We start from the raw sequence: 19918 nt of genomic DNA on the forward strand, positions 1-19918 counted from the left end.
AGAGGCAGTGGGTGCAATACCAAGCGCGGCGTTGAAGGTATTTTTCCCCTCCCCCTCACAGCCTGAGACCGCTCGGCGCGAGACCGGGAAGCACCTAAGTTAGAAAACTTTCTTAAAGTCTCCAGTCTCCGAGGCTCGGATAGCCTCACAGATCGTCCTTCCGGCATCTGTTTAATCGGGTTGAGCAGCCCCGTCTGGGCTAGAACCCGATCCGGTGCTAGGGTCCTCACACATGGAGACCCTCTAGGGGGGTCGCCATCTTGCCCGCATGGTCATCGGCGCCATTTCCCCCCCTTGGTCGCCGTATTGTCTGCACAACTGAGCCGTGCGCACAGTGGCAAGCCGGGCGCACAAACAACTTGTGCGCACAGCGGCGCACACATCTGTGCCGGGCGCACAGCGGAGCGCGCATCCCCGCTAAGTGCACAAATATCGGCCTGCACGCACATCTTCCGCATCCTGCACGCACATCGTCGGCACACCTGGAACGCACAATTAAGTCTCCCGGCGCATGCACAGACGAGTTTTGAGCCACTCCATGCGCATAAATCAAGGCACCGCCGGCCAAGAAAGCCAAGGGACAAGCCATCTGCCCAGTCTTCCATCTGAGAGCTGCGCAACCCGAAGTGGCCTCTGCCCTATGCCTGCAGTGTGAAGAGATTCAGGGGGAACTGAAGCAAGGCCCCCCCTCAGCCAGTAGAGGAATCCGGCTCCACCAATGATAGTACCCCAGACCTCTGTATCTCCGACTCGGCCCCTCCTCCGATGGGCACCTTGGGGAACTCCACTGGATTCAGTTTGGACCCAGGGACCTTTTCCTGGGTGGAATTCTTCAAAGGGCTGCAAACCTTTGTTCAGGCGCAATTGGTACCACCTGAGACACAGCCACAGTCTCCACCAGAAGCGCAGGACCTTCCAAGCCCCTCTTGGATCCCCCGAGACGTGCCCCAGCCGGGCAAAAGCCTCCCCCTAGGGGACACAGACACCTTGGGGGAAGAGCCTGACTCCCTGGAGGAAGGGGAAATCCCTCCAGGGATGGAACCATACCGAACCATGATGAGATTCTTTTCCAAAGATGAGTTACCAGATCTCGTGTCTCTGAGCCTGAAGACGCTGGCCATTCCTGGTGCAAGTACCACAGTGGAGCCAAAGACAAAACCCAGTTTTGGTCGGTCTCCGTCAGGCCTCATGCTATTTCCCAAAGCTGCAGGCCGTACAACAACTGATTGACCTGGAATGGAATGCCCCGGAGGCCAACTTCAAAGGAGGACGGGCCCTAGAAGCCCTATACCCCCTGGAACCCACGGCCAAAGAACTCCTAGGGTTCCCAAAAGTGAATGCCATGGTCTGTGGTATCTCAAAGCACACTACCATCCCAGTCGAAGGAGGAGCTGCACTCAAGGATGCCTAGGACAGACGTCAGGAATCCATCCTTAACAATCATTTGATGTCACAGCAATGATCCTGCAGATCGCTTCCTGCTGCACGGTTGTGACACGTGCCTGCTTGCTCCTCTCCAGGGACACACAACCACTTCCGCTGAAACATTAGAACCGGCGATATCTTTCCTCATGGATGCACCCTCTGACCTGGTGTGCACCTCAGCCAGGGGCGTCTCATCCATTGTGGCAGCCAGAAGGCAACTATGGCTCCGAAATTGGTCAGCCGACGCGACCTCCAAGACGAAACTCATGAGAGTGCCTTTTAAAGGATCCCTCCTGTTCGGAAGCGAACTGGAGAAGTTAGCCAACAAATGGGGCGAATCCCCAGTACCTCGCTTATCGGAGGACAGGAACAAAAGAAACCAGTGCTCCTCTCCCCAAAGAACCAAGGGCAGAGGAGCCCAGCGTTTTAGACCGTACAACCTCGCCCCACAGTCCTTTCAGAACAGACACAACAAGAGGGGAGCTGGCTCAGAATCAGGCCCCGGCCGCACCCCCACAATGAGAATCAAGAGACCCATCCACAAGAAGAAGCCATAGGGGGCAGACTTACCTTCTTCTACCAAAGATGGTTCAAGATAAGTCGGACAAGTGGGTCCTAACCATCATTCGAGAGGGATACTATCTGGACTTCCACAGCACCCCTCCAGACAAATTTGTGAGATCACCGTGCCACTCCCTCTCCAAGAGGACGGCAATGGAAACCACACTGACAAAAGTACTCACCCTAAAGGCGATAACCTCGGTGCCCCCGCACCAACAAAATACTGGTCACTATTCCATCTATTTTATCGTCCCCAAGAAGGAGGGAACGTTCCGGCCCATCCTGGACCTCGAGACCGTCAATCGCTCCCTGAGGGTACCGCACTTCTGCATGGAAAACCTACGCTCAGTCATAAGGGCAGTACAACCGGGAGAATTCCTGACTTCACTGGATCTATCTGAAGTCTATCTCAACATCCCGGTCCACCATGACCATCAGCGCTTCCTACGCTTCGCGATACTGGACCATCATTACCAGTTCCGGGCACTTCCCTTCAGACTAGCTACTGCTCCTCTGACATTCACCAAAATTATAGTGGTAGTGACGGCGACACTGAGGAAAGAATGAAGCCTCATACATCCGTGTCTGGACGATTGGCTGATCAGGGCTAAATCTCCAGAGGAAAGTTACCAGGTGACCACCAGAGTCAAGAATCTATTGCAGAATCTCGGGTGGGTTGTCAACACAGCCAAGAGCTGCCTGCAGCCCTCCCAATCACTAGAGTACCTGGGAGACCAGTTCGACACCAAACAAGACAGGATTGTTCTTCTCCCTACAACGAGAAGGAAACTGATGGACCAATTGCGAAAACTGTTGAACTATGCTCGCCCAAGATATGGGACTACCTTCAAGATTTCGGTCTCATGACATTAACCCTAGAAGTCGTCCCATGGGCAAGGGCCCACATGCGCCCACTACAACGTTCCCTACTGTCACGATGGAACCCGATGTCCCAAAACTACTCCATTCGCCTCCAGCTACCTGCAGAGGTTCGGACTCAGCTCCAATGGTGGCTACAGGAAGACCATCTGAGCAAGGGAGTAAGACTATCCCCACCGACCTGGATCTTGCTCACCATGGTGGGGAGCCCACTTCCAGGAACTGACGACCCAGGGGCAATGGGACAAGGAAGAGTCGGGATGGAACATAAACAGACTGGAAGCTCGAGCTGTCAGACTTGCCTACCTGCAATTCGGTCACAGACTCCGGGGCGAATCTCTCAGAGTCATGTCGGCCAACACCACAACAGTTGCCTACATCAACCGCCAGGGAGGAACCAGAAGCCAACAGGTGTCCCTGGAAATAGATCCCCTAATGACGTGGGTGGAAGCAAACCTGCAAGGGATCACAGCCACCCACATCGCGGGAAAAGACAACGTCACTGCGGACTACCTCAGCAGAGAGAGAGCCTAGATCCAGGGGAATGGACGCTGTCTACCACAGCCTTCCAGTTGATAGTAAACCGCTGAGGAATCTCTTGGCAACCCGGTCCAACGCCCAAGTTCCCAATTTCTTCAGCCGCAGACTAGAACCGCAATTCCGGGGAATTGATGCCCTCATCCAGACCTGGCCACAGGAAGTCCTGCTGTATGCCTTTCCTCCATGGCCACTACTGGGCGGGATCATCCGCAAGATAGAACACCACAGGGGGATAGTACTTCTAGTGGCCCCGGACTGGCCAAGAAGGCCATGGTACGCAGACATGCGAAGACTTCTTGCTGGGAACCCTCTGTGCCTACCTCCACACAGGGACCTTCTCCGGCAAGGACCGATCCTCCACGAAGACCCAACTCGATTCTCTCTTACGGTCTGACCATTGAGAGCTCACCTGAAGAGCAGATACTCTAAGGCAGTGATTGACACCTTCCTCCGAGCATGCAAGTTTTCCACTACTCTAGCTTACATACGAATATGGAGACTATTCGAAGCCTGGTGTGAGGACCGCGAGATACTTCCGCGGACGGTCAAAATCCCCATGATCCTGGAATTTCTGCAGGACGTCTTGAAGAAGGGGTTGTCTCTCAACTCCCTCAAGGTTCAGGTGGCCGCGCTGGCCTGCTTCAGAGCCAAAGTGGACAGCATCAGTCTATCCAACCCATCCAGATGTTTCCCGCTTCCTGAGAGAGGTCAAACAAATCTGACCACCCTTAAAGTGGCCGGTGCCCCTATGGATTTTCAATCTAGTACTAGACTTCTTAGCGGGAGCTTCCTTCAGACTTACTCGCGGTCTGTCACTACGGCTACTGTCCTTGAAGACTGCATTCCTTTTTTTTTTGTCAAAATCATTTTTATTAATGAGCAATGCAGGTACAACCAAAACTGTAGCAAGGGGAAAGGAAAGGTTCAGTATGAACCAAAGAATGATGCAACTTTGCAATACAGGATTATTCCCCTTAAGTATCAGAACCAACTGGAACACCACCTGACGTATACTCTGTTTTAGGTCCATCGGACCATAATAATTAAACCAAACTCAGACAGTACCACGTAACTCATTCATACCACATACATTCTCGAAGACTGCATTCCTAGTGGCAAAATGTTCAGCCCGTCACATCTCCGAGCTTCAAGCCCTATCCTGTCGAGAACCGTTCCTCAGGTTCACACCGGGATCCATACAACTATGCACGGTCCCCTCTTTTCTTCCGAAGGTGGTTTCTCAATTTCATCTAAACCAAACCGTATCTCTACCATCTCCAGTCGAACATAAGGACTCTGAAGACTCACGCTGTCTTCGCCACTAAATGTCGGCAGACTCCTAGTCCGATACCTGGAAAGATCGGAATCCGTACGAAAGATGGACCACCTATTCGTCCTTCACAACAGGAAGAAACAAGGGGCAGCAGCCTCGCGGGCAACCATAGCCCGCTGGATCAAAGAAGTAATCAAGGCGGCCTACATAGAGGCAGGGAAGCCTTAGCCTCTACAAGTCAAGGCCCATTCTACAAGGGCCCAGGCAGTGTCCTGGGCAGAAACCAAGATGCTGTCACCCGCCGAGATCTGTCTGGCGGCGATGTGGTCCTCCATACATACCTTCTCCAGGTTCTACTGCCTGGATATCCAGGCCGGGGAGGACACATCATTTGCAAGGGCAGTACTAAGTGGGCCACGGGCAGCCTCCCATCCGGTTCGGGAGTAGCTTTTGTACATCCCATTGGTCATGAGGCCATCTGCTACACACTAGGAAATGGAGAAATTACTTACCTGATAATTTCGTTTTCCTTAGTATAGACAGATGGACTCAGCATCCCGCCCATGGCTGGCCAAAAATCAGGAAACCTCGGGTGACAATCCCCGAGAGCAAGACAAGCACAGGTAAGCCAGGTATTTACCCCTAGTTCAAGACACCCATAGTTGCCGGGTGTCGGCGTTTTTCGGTTGAGTGCACTGGCGGTCTCCAATTTGGAAATCAGTTGAACCAGTCCTAGTTAATCAAGTTAGGCAAGCTAATAAAACACATATATCCACAATTGCTTTTCGAGGAGAATACTGAAGAGCTAAGCTTCCTGCACGGGTATATGTAGGCTGACGTCAGCTTGAAATCTGACTCCGTCTCCTAACTGCTATCAGGAGTACACTATACCCATTGGTCCTGAGTCCATCTGTCTACACTAAGGAAAACGAAATTATCAGGTAAGTAATTTCTCCATTGGGATCTAGTTATACCGGGCTACAATCTATTCAGGAAGGACCAGGTAGGAAGGAAAGGAGGAGGCGTGGCATTATATATAAAGAACAGTATTAAAGCAATAGCATTGCTGGGTTTATGAGGTAAGAAGGAGGAACTATGGGTTAATCTGGAAAGAGAGAATGGAACTTTTTTTATATTAATGTAATATACAGATCTCCATCATAGGCAGAAGAGCTGGATAGAGATTTAATGAAGGATATTCACAGGATTCCTGTGAAAGGGGAGATTCTGCTGCTAGGGGATTTTAGTCTTCCAGATGTTGATTGGGACATCCCAGCTGCAGGGTCTTCTAGAAGCAGGGAGATCCTGGATTCTCTGCAAGGAGAACTGTTCTGTTCTGTCAACGGAACTCACATGGGAGGGGGCAATACTGGACCATGTGCTTGCCAACAGGGATAGTATTTCTGATGATGTAATGAATGACCTGGGAACCAGTGACTACCAGATGGTGTGGTTCGATATTAGGACATGATATGAAGGTTCATTCTAAGGCAAGGATCCTAGACTTCAGGAAAACTAACTTTCTCAAAATGGGGAAGTACTTCAAGGAGTCGTTAGCTGGATGGAAAAATCTAGGGGAAGTAGGGCCGTGGGCAAAACTAAAAGGAAATGATATAAGGGCAACTAATCTTTTTCTTAGGAATGTAAATAAAGGGAAGAGGAAAAATAGATCATTATGGTTTTCTAAAGAAGTAGCTAAAAAGGTAAGGGAGAAAAGGTTAGCATTCATAAACTACAAGAGATTGCAGAAAGATGAAGACAGGTGACAGAATCTGGAAAAATTAAGAGAAGCTGGGAAAGTAGTCAGGAAAGCAAAAATTCAAAAAGAAGAAAAAATGGCAAATACAGTAAAATGAAGGGAATGATTTTTTTTTTTCCCAAATATGTTAGTGATAGAAGGAAGTGCAAAAGTAGCATTGTGAGACTTAAAGGTGAAGGGGGGATGATGTAGCGGCTGATGAGGAAAAAAGAAAAATTGCTTAACAAATATTTCTGTTTGGTATTCGCTGTGGAAGGGCCTGGAGCAGGACCACATAAAACAACCACAAATAAGTTTGGAAGTGAGGTAAACCTTAGTCGATTTTTAGAACAGTGTGTTTGTAAGGAGCCAACTATATAAAGAGATGGGGCCAAATGGGGGATACATGTAGGGGTATCTGACCTCTTCAATGCTTCTTTAGAGTGTGGAGTAGTTCCAGAGGACTGGAAAGGACAGATGTGGTTCCTATTCATAAAAGTGGAAGTAAGGAGGAGGCTGGGAACTACAGGCCAGTTAATCTGATCTCTGTGGTGAGCAAACTAATGGAATTACTGCTAAAACAGAGGATAGTGCAATTTTTGGAATCCAATGGACTGCAAGAGCCAAGGCAGCATGGTTTTAAGAGAGATAAATCTTGTCAGACGAATCTGATCATCTTTGATTGGGTGACCAGAGAGTTGGATCAAGGGAGAGCGCTAGATGTAATCAGGTTGATGTCAGGTTGATGTCTCCTAGAACCAAAATGCTCCAGAGATTGTCTTCCTTGTATTTTAAAACTTACATGCCCATACTCGGGCCCCACACCCCTACCCCTCTCCCTCCCCCCCCCCTCCCCCAAGGCACACACCAACTGCCTCCTTGAGGAATAACGACACCGTTACCTCCTAGCAGCCCTCGATCCTCCCCAGATCCTTTAGTAATCTGTAAGCTTCTCCCATGAGAAAAACAAACTGTATTCCTCCTAAATGTAAGATCAGTTAGCGTCCTTGCAGATATCCAAAGGCTAACAACAAGTCCAAGAAAAAGTCACAACTCTGGACTCTCAATATCCAGATGAGTAAAGACTTTTCAGCTCCAGCTCCAGACCACTGTTCAAGTTGCATTGTCCTGCGGAGATGCTGAGCCTCTGGATTGTCTGCACAGCCTTGTCCCGCCATGCTGTGAACTCACTGCTATTTTGGATTGGAGTCTTTACCAGAGGAAGCAGCAATGGGATGCAATTTGGGGCCCATACCCACTAGTAATCCTGCTGCTTGTAAAATCTTCAGTGACTCTTCCACAGTGTGGACCCGCGAGGACACTGCATTTATAGTAAATTGCAGTCCAAATGGAAACAGCCACTTATAGCAGTGACCTCCAGCTCGCAACGCTTGGACAACATCTCTAAAGTCCCTCCTCTTCCTAATTGTAAGCAAGGACAAACCTTGAAAAACAATTTTATGCCCATTCCATTGGATGTGTATCAGTTGTCTCGCTTGGGCCATCACCTTTTCTTTCAACGCAGACTCATGGAAACAAACCACTATATCCTGAGACGTGCTGTTTTGTGGTCTAGCCAGGGCTCTGTGCGCTCTTGCCAGTTTAATTCTTGCTGGTTCCTCTTCTCCCTCAGCAGAATGTAATATGAAGCCACAAATATCAGTAATTACCTTCAGGCAATCAATGTATGCAGACTTTTCAGGAATACCTCTGAAACATAGGTTACCCCTTTGGGATCTATTCTCCAGATCCTCTACCCAGTCCTTAAGCTTTAATATTATTCTCTTGAAGGAGTTGCAGCTCTTGCTGAATGCTTTCAATTGCACTTTCCTGCTCATCCTGCTGGTGTTCCACAGACTCCACGCAGTCAGCTAACTCAGCACACTCGCTCCTCAACTCAGAGACAAGAAATTTAAGTTCCTGTTTCAGCTGACACATATCTTCTCGCAGATCACTAAACCACTGCTGAAAATCCTCCTGGGAGAGAGGTATATCTGGCTGCTGTGCATGATCACAGCTCGCCCCGCTGCACCACCGCCATTTTCCCTTCCCTCACCAGGGCCGTCTGAGTTTTTTGCCGCGGCAGTCTCATACAAGAACTGTTTTAAATCAGGCAAGTTTTTGCACACTGACATCATTGATGTGCCAGTAATCAGAGGAGGAAGCTTCAGTGATGGTCACTCGGAGTGAGGGATTCTTAAAATTGGAATCTAGAGCACCTTGTCTAAGCCGCCATTCACTGAAGTGACGTCACTTCCTCCAAGACTCAAAATCTTGGCCGCTGTCTGCCGTTGTGCTCTGGGAGACATTCTCCCACAATCTCTGCAGGCCTTCTGGTCATGCACAGGACCAAGACACAAATAATAATTGTGTCCATCGGTTAACAACATTACCTTCCTGGTGATTCTGGCATAACACTTAAGTGTTTGGGTTTTGATTTTTTGTTTTTTTTAGGAGAAAAACATGAGAGAGTCTATGCGTCCAAGCTGAAGCGTGGAAGAAAAGGAACGGAGGAGACTCGCAGGAAGAGCCGCACAGCTGCATAAGCAGAAAGCACTGCGAGCTTGGAGAGACAGCTCTGTCCTGTGACACTGGATGATATCACCCAGGACAGCTTGGCTAAATAAGCCTGCTTATCGATGGACAAGGCTTTTTATTGGTTCAGATTGCCACCCAAAAATTTTAATATGAAGCTAGCCTGTCGCCACCTAAAACAGTTGTGCCTTAATGCTGGTTAATATTTCCTTTTTGGTTGAGGCAGCCTATACTATGGGAGTCCCCACATCTGAGGGCTGCCATCCTGCTTGACCGTGGAGAAAGTGAAGTTTCTTACCTGTAATTTTGGTTCTCCAATGGATAACAGGATGTCAGTCCTCACAAACCCTTCTGCCTGTCCTTAGAGTTGGTTTCTCACAGTCTTAGCTTTATTGTGGACTAAGGGGCCTCTCCTGGGAGGTGGTTAGGGCTGCACATGAACAGAGCAAGCTTTGAAATCAAAGTTCTTTTCCAGGCTCCATCGGAAGATGTAACCCACAGGCGAGGACCAACATCCTGCTGTCTAGCAGAGAACCAACGGGACAGGTAAGTAAATTCACTTTCCCTATCCTTTTTGTCATCGAGGAAAGTAGAATTGCTTACCTGAGTTCTCAGAGGACAGCAGTATGACTGTACCACCAAAACCCATCCACATCCCCTTTGTAGTCTGTTTCACCAAGTCTCAGCTAAATTATAGACTGAAGGGGATAGAGCATGGACATGAGGTAGTATAGCATGCACAATGTTTCTGGATACTTTGGGCTCGATATTCAAAACTGAACGGCTAAGTAAGCTAGCCCAATAAGACTTAAGTCTTAGCCGACTAACTTTAGACCCCCTATTGTTAGCCAGATAAGTAGCTCCTTCCCAGAACACGCATATGCCATCCAGGACCTAGCTGGATAAGTAATTATATAGATAAGTGATGGCCACTGCACTTATCAGGCTAAGTAGTGCTGAATATCGCCCTGTTTGAACTCAAATTTGCGGGCCGGGCTCTATCTGATGAATGCAGGAGGATGGATATCCTGCTATCTTCAGAGAATGCTTGTTACAAGTAAAGAACTCTTTCTGTGGCGAAAACCCAGCCTGCTGAAATGGTGCTTTGGCATTGCATAAAAGGCCTATTGCCTGCTGCTGGGCACAGCTGTGGTCACCTATGGAAACATTCTCTGCTGGCAGGAACCTTGCCACAAATTCAAGTGCCTTCTTTGTTCCCTTACTTCCTGTAATTTTCTTTGCTCTAAAAGAAAAAGAACAGGTCCCTGCAATAATAGCTTTTAATAGCTAAGAATGAGCAGGCAGACCATGCACCCAGTTTTTCTCAGGAGAATCATCTTGCAAACAGGACCTGGAATTAAATGTGCTATCTGCATTACTGGTTTTTGTTTTTTTTTTATTCTTTCATCTCCAGTTGTTAATGAGGAGATGCAGAATTGAACAAGAAAAAAGGTTTAAAGATTCTGAATTGCTTTTAGTTTATGGGATTTCCCATGGTACTGTAGCTAGTTCAATTAATTGTGGGAATCCGGTTGTTGGCATTTTGTTTTATTTAAATGTTTCTGTGCATACCACCTGAGCTCTGAAGAGAAGCCTTTCACAAAGGCGAGAGTATGAATGGGGGGTGATGGAGTGAGAGGATTTGTGGTCTTGTGTACAGGTTGGGCCTGCTCTTTATTCTGCAGAAACTGCCACCCTGCTGTTCAAGTCTGGTGTCAATTTCAGGAAATACTGATCTCAGGGAACTGGCAAGACATTTAATAAATAATGGCACGTTCCCCGAAGTGGAATACATTATTCATTTTCAGGAATTGGAGAAGAGTAGCAGAAGGAAAGCTAGGCTTGACATGATTTCCAGCAGTAGGGAAGGATACATAGAAAATGCAAAGATTCAGTCCTTCCAGCTTTGGCCAAAGACAAAAATATGAAACAGCTGGGTTGGGGGGCTAAGAATAAAGGATTGTTTGAGAAGAGATTTTCCTAGAGATGTCATTTGGGACTGATTTTTATGGATCCTACAGCACTTACAGCTTTCAACAAATTGAATAGGGCATTTATCTATAGCTCCGATACTGTGCTCAGTCTTGACCACCAGGATGATGCCAGCTCCTTGCAACCTGTCCATGTGAAATAGTCCTGTGATGTAACATCCTCTGTTGAAAGTGCAAATTTGGCTTATTTTTCATGGCTGAATAGGCATGGAGTCTGCCTTACTCTTTTACCCTTATAGGTGGTTCCTCCCTCCAGAATCGGGTTGAGCCATGATGGCAGGGCAATGTTGGGAAGCTTCTATGTCGCCTTACCTGTTCCATATATAAATGGAGGACTTTGGCTTCCACTAGTATCAAATGTTCATATATAGGATTTAAACATGAGTGGGCTTGGCTGTGTACCTGTACCAGAAATGAATCATTTTCACAGTTTGTTGGTAATCTCGCTCCAAAAAACAGTGGCCAGCATCTGCCACCTTTTCTTGAATCACATTGCAGAGTCTGAGATGCCAAATGGGAAATTCTGAAGCAATACCAATTGGTGCCCTGCTCTTGGCCAAGCTAAGAGGGAGGTGGGAGGCAGCATGGGGGGGGGGGGGGGGGGGGAGTATGGTTTTTGTCCTGTTCTATTTTTTTATTTTTATTTTTTTAACCATCAGCCTAGTTTTAGAAAACAGATTGAAGGCAATATTTATCATTACTCCTTGTGCTATTAACTAGATGCAAAGACAGATGGAAAAGCAGTTTTACTAGATTCACCCATGAATGATTAGTATTTTTTTTTGCTATTATGTATGTTTGCTTGCACATCACCCCACACCTCTATAGTAGGTGAGTCATAAAGCCATAATAAAGATAGAACAGGCCTATGGCATTGCATTTAGAGGAGACTGAAAATCTACCTTTATGTAATGGTATTGTTTAATGTTTTTTGCAGATAGATGCATGGTGAAAACAAGAAGGGTTTAAACAAAGTACAGACCATGGATACTTGGACATATCAAGAACTGATGCTTTGCTTGGTCAGCTGTTGTCAGTGTTGTGGAAATGATCTCATGTACTATACAATTTCCAGTTCATATTTTAAAAAAACTCACTAGATCAAATGTTAGTGGCTGTGTTTGTACTTTTATAAATAGCACATCATATAAATGGTTTCCCCTTTGCAACATGACAAACCAATGTACAAGACCTGAACTTAATTTATTTTGAAAGTATGTATATAAACTTTTGGATGATATTTCTGATGTATGGAAGTGTTTACTTTTCTTCAACAAGGTATTTTTACATAAATCCTTATCCTGTGATTTTTTTTCCCTTTTGCTTCAAGGTTTATTTTATATGATCCATTCATCAGTCTGGCTAAAGAAGTTTTACAATTTTAATGATATGCATTATAATTGTATCTTTCCTGCATCCCATCTTGCTACTTCAGCAACATGCATAGTATGATGGCTGGTTATAGGTTTTGATACCTGTTGTGTAACTTTAGGAAGAGGACTGACTTCAGCTGCTACTTAGATGACAGATGCAGTTGCATTGCACCTGCTTCCTGGTTTTTTATTTGGAAGAATATTTGATTTTCTTGATTGACTCCTTTTTATGACAGAGAAAAATTGGAAGATGTACAAACGATTCCTGAACCCAGAACTACAAACATACGTAGCGCCAGGAGGGGGATTTTAAGCCAGGCATTCTGGTACTGCAGAATACTTCAGGATTTCTGATAACCCTCAGCCTGATGTATTCTGGGGTAAGATTAGATTACTACTACCACACTGCATTGGGATGCAAGTTCAAAGTCAGGATTAGCCAAAAAAATCTCTTCTATACAGCTCTTAAATTGACAATCATAGAGAACAGGTTATTGCTCCAACCACTGTAGTGGTGAGAGCAGCATGTAGTTGAGCCTCCACTGAAATAAGTTCAAACATGTAGAGATGACAGGCCAATAAGGAATTTCATTTTCAGTTTTTCTGGGAATGTGTGTTTATTATAATAAAAAAATAAGAGAACAACAGTGGAAATGTCACTTCTGAGGTTTTCTCCAATTTGTCTTAGTTATAATAAACAGTGAAATATCCAGGAACAAATACAAACTGAAATCAAAGGTCACAAAGTACAATGTTTAACAGCTCAGGAATCTCTATTTGATTGCCAGATCTAAGATTAACAGTATGAAACATCTGCAGGGTGATGGCATAGATCCTTTTATTATTGCTTTAATCAGACTAACACTGATCAGCACATCCTGCATCTGATTTTTTTTTATCATCAAGTAGATTCTGTAATAGAAAACACACAGAACTGGATGTTAAGAACATAAGAAATTGCCATGCTCGGTCAGTGCCTGGTGGGCTTGTAACACCAATCCCTTACTAAGAGGAAGAAACATTTTCAAATGTCAGTTCTAGATAAGTAATTTCATGGTGAGCCAAGGAGTCTTCCATTAAAAAAGAAACAGGCTTGTTATATTCTCTTGCCCGCCCCCACATTGCCTGTGGGCATCTGTCTGCATGGTCTTCCAATATCCGCCTCTCTGATTGTTGACAAGCAGGTACAAAGTCTAAAATGCACTGAGAATGGAGTAAAAACTGATATTTATTACAAATGCATGGAGACTGTGGTCACAATTACAACAAAGCTTAATCTAGCCAAGTACACACAAGGCAAGGTGGAAACAGTGGGGAAAAATACATTTAAAAAAAAAAAAAAGGGTCTGAGAAAGTGGAGCTAATTTAATTACTTCAAGAAAAGAGCACTGTGTGTCACTGAACCAACAGCAGAATTAAAATCTTTGAAATGTAAAATCAGAGGGTTGTCCTACAAGAAAGGAACTGCATCCAACATGAATTTCAGATACTACTACTTTAACATTACAGTGGTGGTAAAGCAGCTGTAACAGGTGTTCTCACAGGACAGCAGGATGTTAGTCCTCTCATATGGGTGACATCATCAGGATGGAGGCCAATCACAGAACACTTGTCAAAGTTTCCAGAACTTTGACTGGCACCTACTGGGCATGCCCAGCATGGCACCAACCCTGCATCCAGCAGGGGTCCCCCTTCAGGCTCGTCTTATAGTAAAAAATACATGCAAAAATAAGATAAAACAAACTAACCCAACACTGCAGGGTGGCAGGCGAGTTTCGTTAGGACTAACATCCTGCTATCCTGTGAGAACACCTGTTACAGGTAAGCAACTCTGCTTTCTCACAGGACAAGCAGGATGGTAGTCCTCACATATGGGTGAGTACCGAGCCGAGGATGCCCGAGCAATGCACCAAATGTACCCAAAGACGTGCAACAGGCACAAGAACTGGGGTGGAATTTGGTAGAGGGCATCCTGAACCCTAACGGGTTGGCAGAAGGATGTTGGTACCTCAGTTCGCAAATAAGTTGCGTAGCACAGACTGGCCGAAGATGGAATCTTGTCTGCCAGCCTTGTCTAAACAATAATGGGCTGCGAAGGTGTGGAGAGAGCTCCAGGTAGCAGCCTTACAGATGTCAGCAAGCAGCACTGAGCGTAGGTGCGCTACTGATGTTGCCATGGCCCTGATAGTGTGCCTTGACACGGTCTTGAAGCAGAATACCTGCCTGCTGATAGCAAAAGGAAATACAGTCCGCTAACCAGGAGGAGAGAGTCTGCTTACCCACAGGTTTACCCAATTTGATGGAATCGAAGGAAACAAACAATTGAGTGGATTTTCTGCGGGCAGCTGTACAGTCTAGATAGAAAGCTAGAGCACGTTTACAGTCAAGGGTATGCAGAGCCTGTTCTCCTGGATTTGAATGGGGCCTAGAAAAGGTGCGTAGTATAATGGATGGATTGATATGAAACTCCGATACTACCTTAGGCAGAAACTTAGAGTGAGTGCGGAGTACTACCCTATCATGCAGAAGTTTAGTGTAAGGCGGGTAGGTGACTAAGGCCTGTAACTCACTAACTGCGAGTGGATGTGATCGCCAAAAGAAAAATCACTTTCCAAGTGAGATAGAGATCACAGGATTGGAAAGGCTCAAACAGCGGTTTCTTTAGCTGCCCCAAAACCATGTTGAGGTCCCACAAAGAGGGCGCAGTGAAGGTTTAAGATGGAGCAAGCCCTTCAAAAAGCATGTTACAAGGTACATCCCCGACACCTTTATGGAAGGCGGCTACTGCACTGCACTGAAGTTTTGAGGCCTGATTGACAGGTACCAGAGATAGTCCAGAAACTTTGGTGTGGAACAAGTGAAGGGATCGATGGACATAGAAGTACACCATATAGTAAACCTATTCCATTTACAACGATAAGACTGCCTTATATGTAAGGCTTTCATGAAGCTACCAGGACACAGGAAACCAGCTCTGAAAGGTTAAGAGGTTGAAGTATTAACCTTTCAACATCCAGGCAGTCAGGGAGAGGGCCTGGAGGTTGGGGTGACGAAGGCAGCCGTTGTTCTGAGTGATCAGAAGTGGGTCCTGTCCCAGAGGAATATGCCGGTGCACTGATAGGTCATGGAGAATTGGAAACCAGACCTGGCATGGTCAATGAGGGGCTATCACAATCATTAGTCCCTTGTTCCTTCGCAACTTCACAAGAGTCTTTGAAATGAGTGGAAGTGGAGGGTACGCATAAAGGAGACCGCTGGCCCACGAGAGGGAGAAAGCGTCTCTTGGCTGAAGGTGTTGGCTGCGAGTGAGAGAGCAGAAGTTCCCTAGTTTGCGGTTGCGAATTGATGCAACGAGGTCTATATGAGGGTAACCCCAATGTTGGAATATTGAGTCTGCTACAGTGGGGTTGAGGGACAACTCATGCGGTTGAAAAGTGCGACTCAGCTTGTCTGCCAACACATTGTCCACTCCCGGCAAGTAGGTGGCTCTGAAGTACATAGAGTAGGAAAGGGCCTCTGCCCATCTCTGTGCAGCTTCCTGACACAGAAGGGAGGACCCCGTTCCCCCTTGCTTGTTGATGTACCACATGGCCACGTGGTTGGCTGTTAGAAAGGTGATGCTGAAAAACCCTGAGAGCATATCTGATTGCACGAAGCTCCAGGAAATTTATTTGGTGTTTGGCTTCCTCTGGAGAACAAATGCCCTGAGTTTGCAGGTTTCCAACGTGCACCCAAGCCGAAGTTGGAGGCATCTGTTGTCACGGTTATTTGAGGTTCTGGAACCTGAAATGGAAAGCCTTGTAGCAGATTGGATTGGTTTGCCCACCAGGCCAGCGATAAGCGGAGCTGTTTGGTGATGTGAACATTGGCTGAGAAGACTGAATCCACTGCGCTTTTAGAGTCCACTGCATTACTTTCATGGCAAGGTGGGCCATGGGAGTGACATGCACCGAGGAGGCCATATGACCCAGTAAGATTAGAAAATGACATGCAGTTGATTGTTGTCTAGACTGCAGTCGATGGGCCAGAGAAGCAAGAGTGAGAGCTCGATCCAGAGGTAGGAAGGCTTTCGCTTTTGGAGTGCCCAAGTCAGCCCCTATGAACGACAGGGTCTGAGACAGAACTAGCCTGGATTTTGGATAGGTTGAGGAACCCTAGGGAGATCAGGGTATGCAAAGTGAGACTTAGGGACGTCAACGCAGTTTGCTGAGTGGGAGCCCTGATCAACAAATCGTCGAGATAGGGGTAGACGTGGACACTGACTTCTGAGAAAGGCAGCTACGACTACGAGGCACTTGGTGAAGACTCGTGGGGCAGATGCTAGGCCGAATGGTAACACTCGATATTGGAAGTGTTTTGGACCAACTAGGAATTTGAGGAAGCTGCACTGTGACTGAGTAATTGAAATGTGCGTGTAGGCGTCCTGGAGGTCTAGAGAGCAGAGCCAGTCTTCCCTTTAGAGAAGGGGAAGAAGAGAACCCAAGGTCACCATCTTGAACTTTTCTCTTTGTAGGTTTGTTTAAGGTGCGAAGATCCAGTATTGGGCTAGCACCTGAGGAAATCATGTCTATCCCTATTCATGAAATCCTTCTGGACCTTTTTTTTTTTGTCTAAGTAATTTGTCAGTCCAGCAAAATGCCAAACAGAATTAGAACATTAGCACCTGGAGCAGGAGGGAGACCTCCTGCTCCAGGAGTGGTCAGATGTTCCCCACGTCAGCCAAGGTGGGGAATCCGGTGGAACAGAGAAAGTTGGTAGCCTTGAGTTACTACAGCAAGTACCCATTGACCCATGGTGACTGTGTGCCATGGTCTGGAGAAGTGGCACAACCAGCCTCCAACAGGAATGGCCAGAAGTGGAGGCTGGGTACTGCTCTCCAGGAAGGAGTCAAAATCCAGACACTGGCCTTGGCTGTGACTTTTGTACTCGAGGTTGCCTGGATTGGCCTTTGTGGTAAGGCTTAGAAGGCCGACCCCTGGATGCTGGGGGATAGTATCTCCTTTGCCGGTAGACTTGTCTCTTGGAGTCTCTTCTAAAAGATCTTTTGGAAGAGTAAGAGAGATCAGAAGGCAGTAAGGAGAGCTGGCACAGAGTCTCTTGGTGGTCCTTGAGCTGCACCACTGCTTCTTGAATTTTTTCTCCAAAGAGATTATCCCCAGCGCAGGGCAAGTCAGCTAACCTGTCCTGCACCTCTGGTCTGAGGTCTGAAGACTTTAGCCAGGCCCATCTCCTCGCACTAATTCCTGCCGCCGAAACTCTGGAGGCAGTGTCAAAGATGTCATACGCCAACCGTACTTCATGTCTGCCAGCATCTAGGCCTTTTTGTGCTAGGGCATGAAGCTGGTCCTGGAATTGCAGAGGTAAGGCTTCAGCAAATTCCTGAATCGTTGAACAGGGCCCTGTTGTATTGGGACATGTACAATTTGTAGGAAGCAATATGAGAGATCGGCATTGAGCCATGGAATACACGTCTTCCAAACACATCCAGGAATGTTTGTTCCTTTCCTGGAGGAATGGAAGAATGAGGTTTGGAGCATCGTGCCCTCTTCTGGGCTGACTCCACAACCACTGAGTGATGATCTAATCGAGTTCTCTGGAAGCCAGGGGCTGACTGAACTAGGTTGAGAGGTGCCACACAGCCAGGGTGCTCCCAATTTCTCTTTAAAAGGTCCAGAAGTGTGGGTGTGGGTGGGTATAAGTATTAACAAATGGTCAATTGTTATAGATATATCATGGAACATGTTCTTAATGTACTTAAGCGCTTTTTTGATATGAGGTTGTAATTCCCATGTTCTAATTCTGTTTGGCATTTTGCTGGACTGACAATAAAAATTACTTAGACAAAAAAAAAAGGTCCAGAATGATTTCATGAATAGGGATAGACATGATTTCCTCAGGAGCATCAAGAAACTGGAGAAGCTCCAGCATCTGATGCCTAGAGTCCTCTTCAGTCTGAAGCTGGAATGGAACCGTTTCAGACATTCTTTACAAAGTTGATAAAGGACAAGTCCTCTGGAGGAGAACGCTTCCTTTCATCAGGAGGAGAGGGCTGTGAAGGTAGATCATTGGTATCCTGGGACGAATCATTGGTCCAGTGATCATAAGACTCATCATCAGCTCCCATATGTTCATCAGAAGGGAGTATGTGTTAATCCTGAAGGCCCGGGCCGCGACATCGATGGGTGTAACCGTGGCAGCACCTTGGAGGGCAGAATGGAGATCGGTGTTTCCTCTTCTTCTTCAGATGACAAGGGTATCGGTGAGGAAGGAATCTGGGCCATCGGTTCCCTTGGATCCACCGGTGGAAGGGCACCGATTAACGCATCCATTCTTGCCAATAGCGGTGCTAGCGCCAAGGGAATCGGATTGGTGGCTGGCTCAGGAACCGGCGTCGGAGGTTTGAACCCCTGGAGTGCTTTACCGATGGCCTCTTGGATCATCCGATCCAATTCCTCATGGAAACCTGGGGCATGGATACCCAGTTCCAGAGTAGGAGCCAGCACTGGCATAGCCGGAGGGTCCATCGGTGAAAGTGGTGTCGCGGCTCCCGACACCTGTCCAGGTGGGGGAACGCCTCGGTGACCTAGAGACAGAAGAGGATGGGGCCTTTTCTGTACGGGACTTCTTTGTCGGTGGCTCAGACGACGTTGATGCTAAGGGCTTGCCTGTATCGGAGGCCTGAGCTTTCCGATGGCGGTGTCAATGTTTTTCTCGATGTTCTCCTCTGTCTTTTTTGTGAGGAGGAACAGAGGGGGTTGACATCCACGGAGTCGAAGCCGGTTGGGCAGCAGTGGTTTCCCAGTGCTGGCACGAAGTCGACTGTACTGGTTTGAATGACGTTGAAGCTATCGATGGAGTCGGGGTTTTTGACCAAAAGAGAAGTTCCATCTTCTCCAGCCTAGCCTTGCGACCTTTTGGTGTCATTTGGGCACATTTGGTGCAAGTAAGGACATCATGGCCAGACCCCAAACACATCACACAGACCGTGTGAGGGTCAGTGATGGGCATTGTTAGAGTGCAGTCGGGGCATCGACGGAAACAGACACCATGGCCTCGACAAAATTTAGTCTCGGTGCGGTCGATGGCCAGAAGGCCGGAAGGCCGCAAGGGGAAAACTAGACAGGAATTGACCGCAAGCAGGTAAAAAACTTACCGTTCGACCGCGGAGCAAGATATTGATAAGGGGATCCCTATGGGGTAGAAATTTTTGATAAAGTTCCATGAGGAAAAATTCCTGTCAGGAATCTCTGAAGAGTTCCTTAACCCATGTGGCTATTGCTGCGCGAAAAAAAGAAGACTGAAGAGGGACCCCTGCTGGATGCAGGGTTGGTGCCATGCTGGGCATGCCCAGTAGGTGCCAGTCAAAGTTCTGGAAACTTTGACAAAAGTGTTCTGTGATTGGGCTCCATCCTGATATCACCCATATGTGAGGCGTACCATCCTGCTTGTCCTGTGAGAATTCTTTTAAATTTTATTAACAGATACATTTGCAGATCCAATAATCTGAGATGAGACTGCCACATCTGTTTAACACATATAGCGGTAACTCCTAAAGTAAAGTTTCTTTGGTATAATGAACAAAAAATTACATTTATTATCAGTA

The 19918-nt window shown here is 47.0% G+C and overlaps 1 protein-coding gene across 3 annotated transcripts in view; it reads left to right on the forward strand.

Moving 5' to 3' along the window:
• Positions 1-12249, forward strand: part of ZRSR2 (zinc finger CCCH-type, RNA binding motif and serine/arginine rich 2) — an 82800-nt gene extending 70551 nt beyond the window's left edge. For all 3 annotated transcript variants that reach the window (XM_029603229.1, XM_029603231.1, XM_029603230.1), the window contains exon 12: positions 11880-12249. In XM_029603229.1, coding sequence (XP_029459089.1) covers positions 11880-11883 — 4 coding nt within the window. In that variant the 3' untranslated portion in view covers positions 11884-12249. The remainder of the gene's footprint in view (positions 1-11879) is intronic.
• Positions 12250-19918: the final 7669 nt, after the last annotated feature.

The sequence above is a fragment of the Rhinatrema bivittatum genome, chromosome 5 (genome assembly GCF_901001135.1).
Source record: "Rhinatrema bivittatum chromosome 5, aRhiBiv1.1, whole genome shotgun sequence".
Classification (NCBI taxonomy): domain Eukaryota; kingdom Metazoa; phylum Chordata; class Amphibia; order Gymnophiona; family Rhinatrematidae; genus Rhinatrema; species Rhinatrema bivittatum.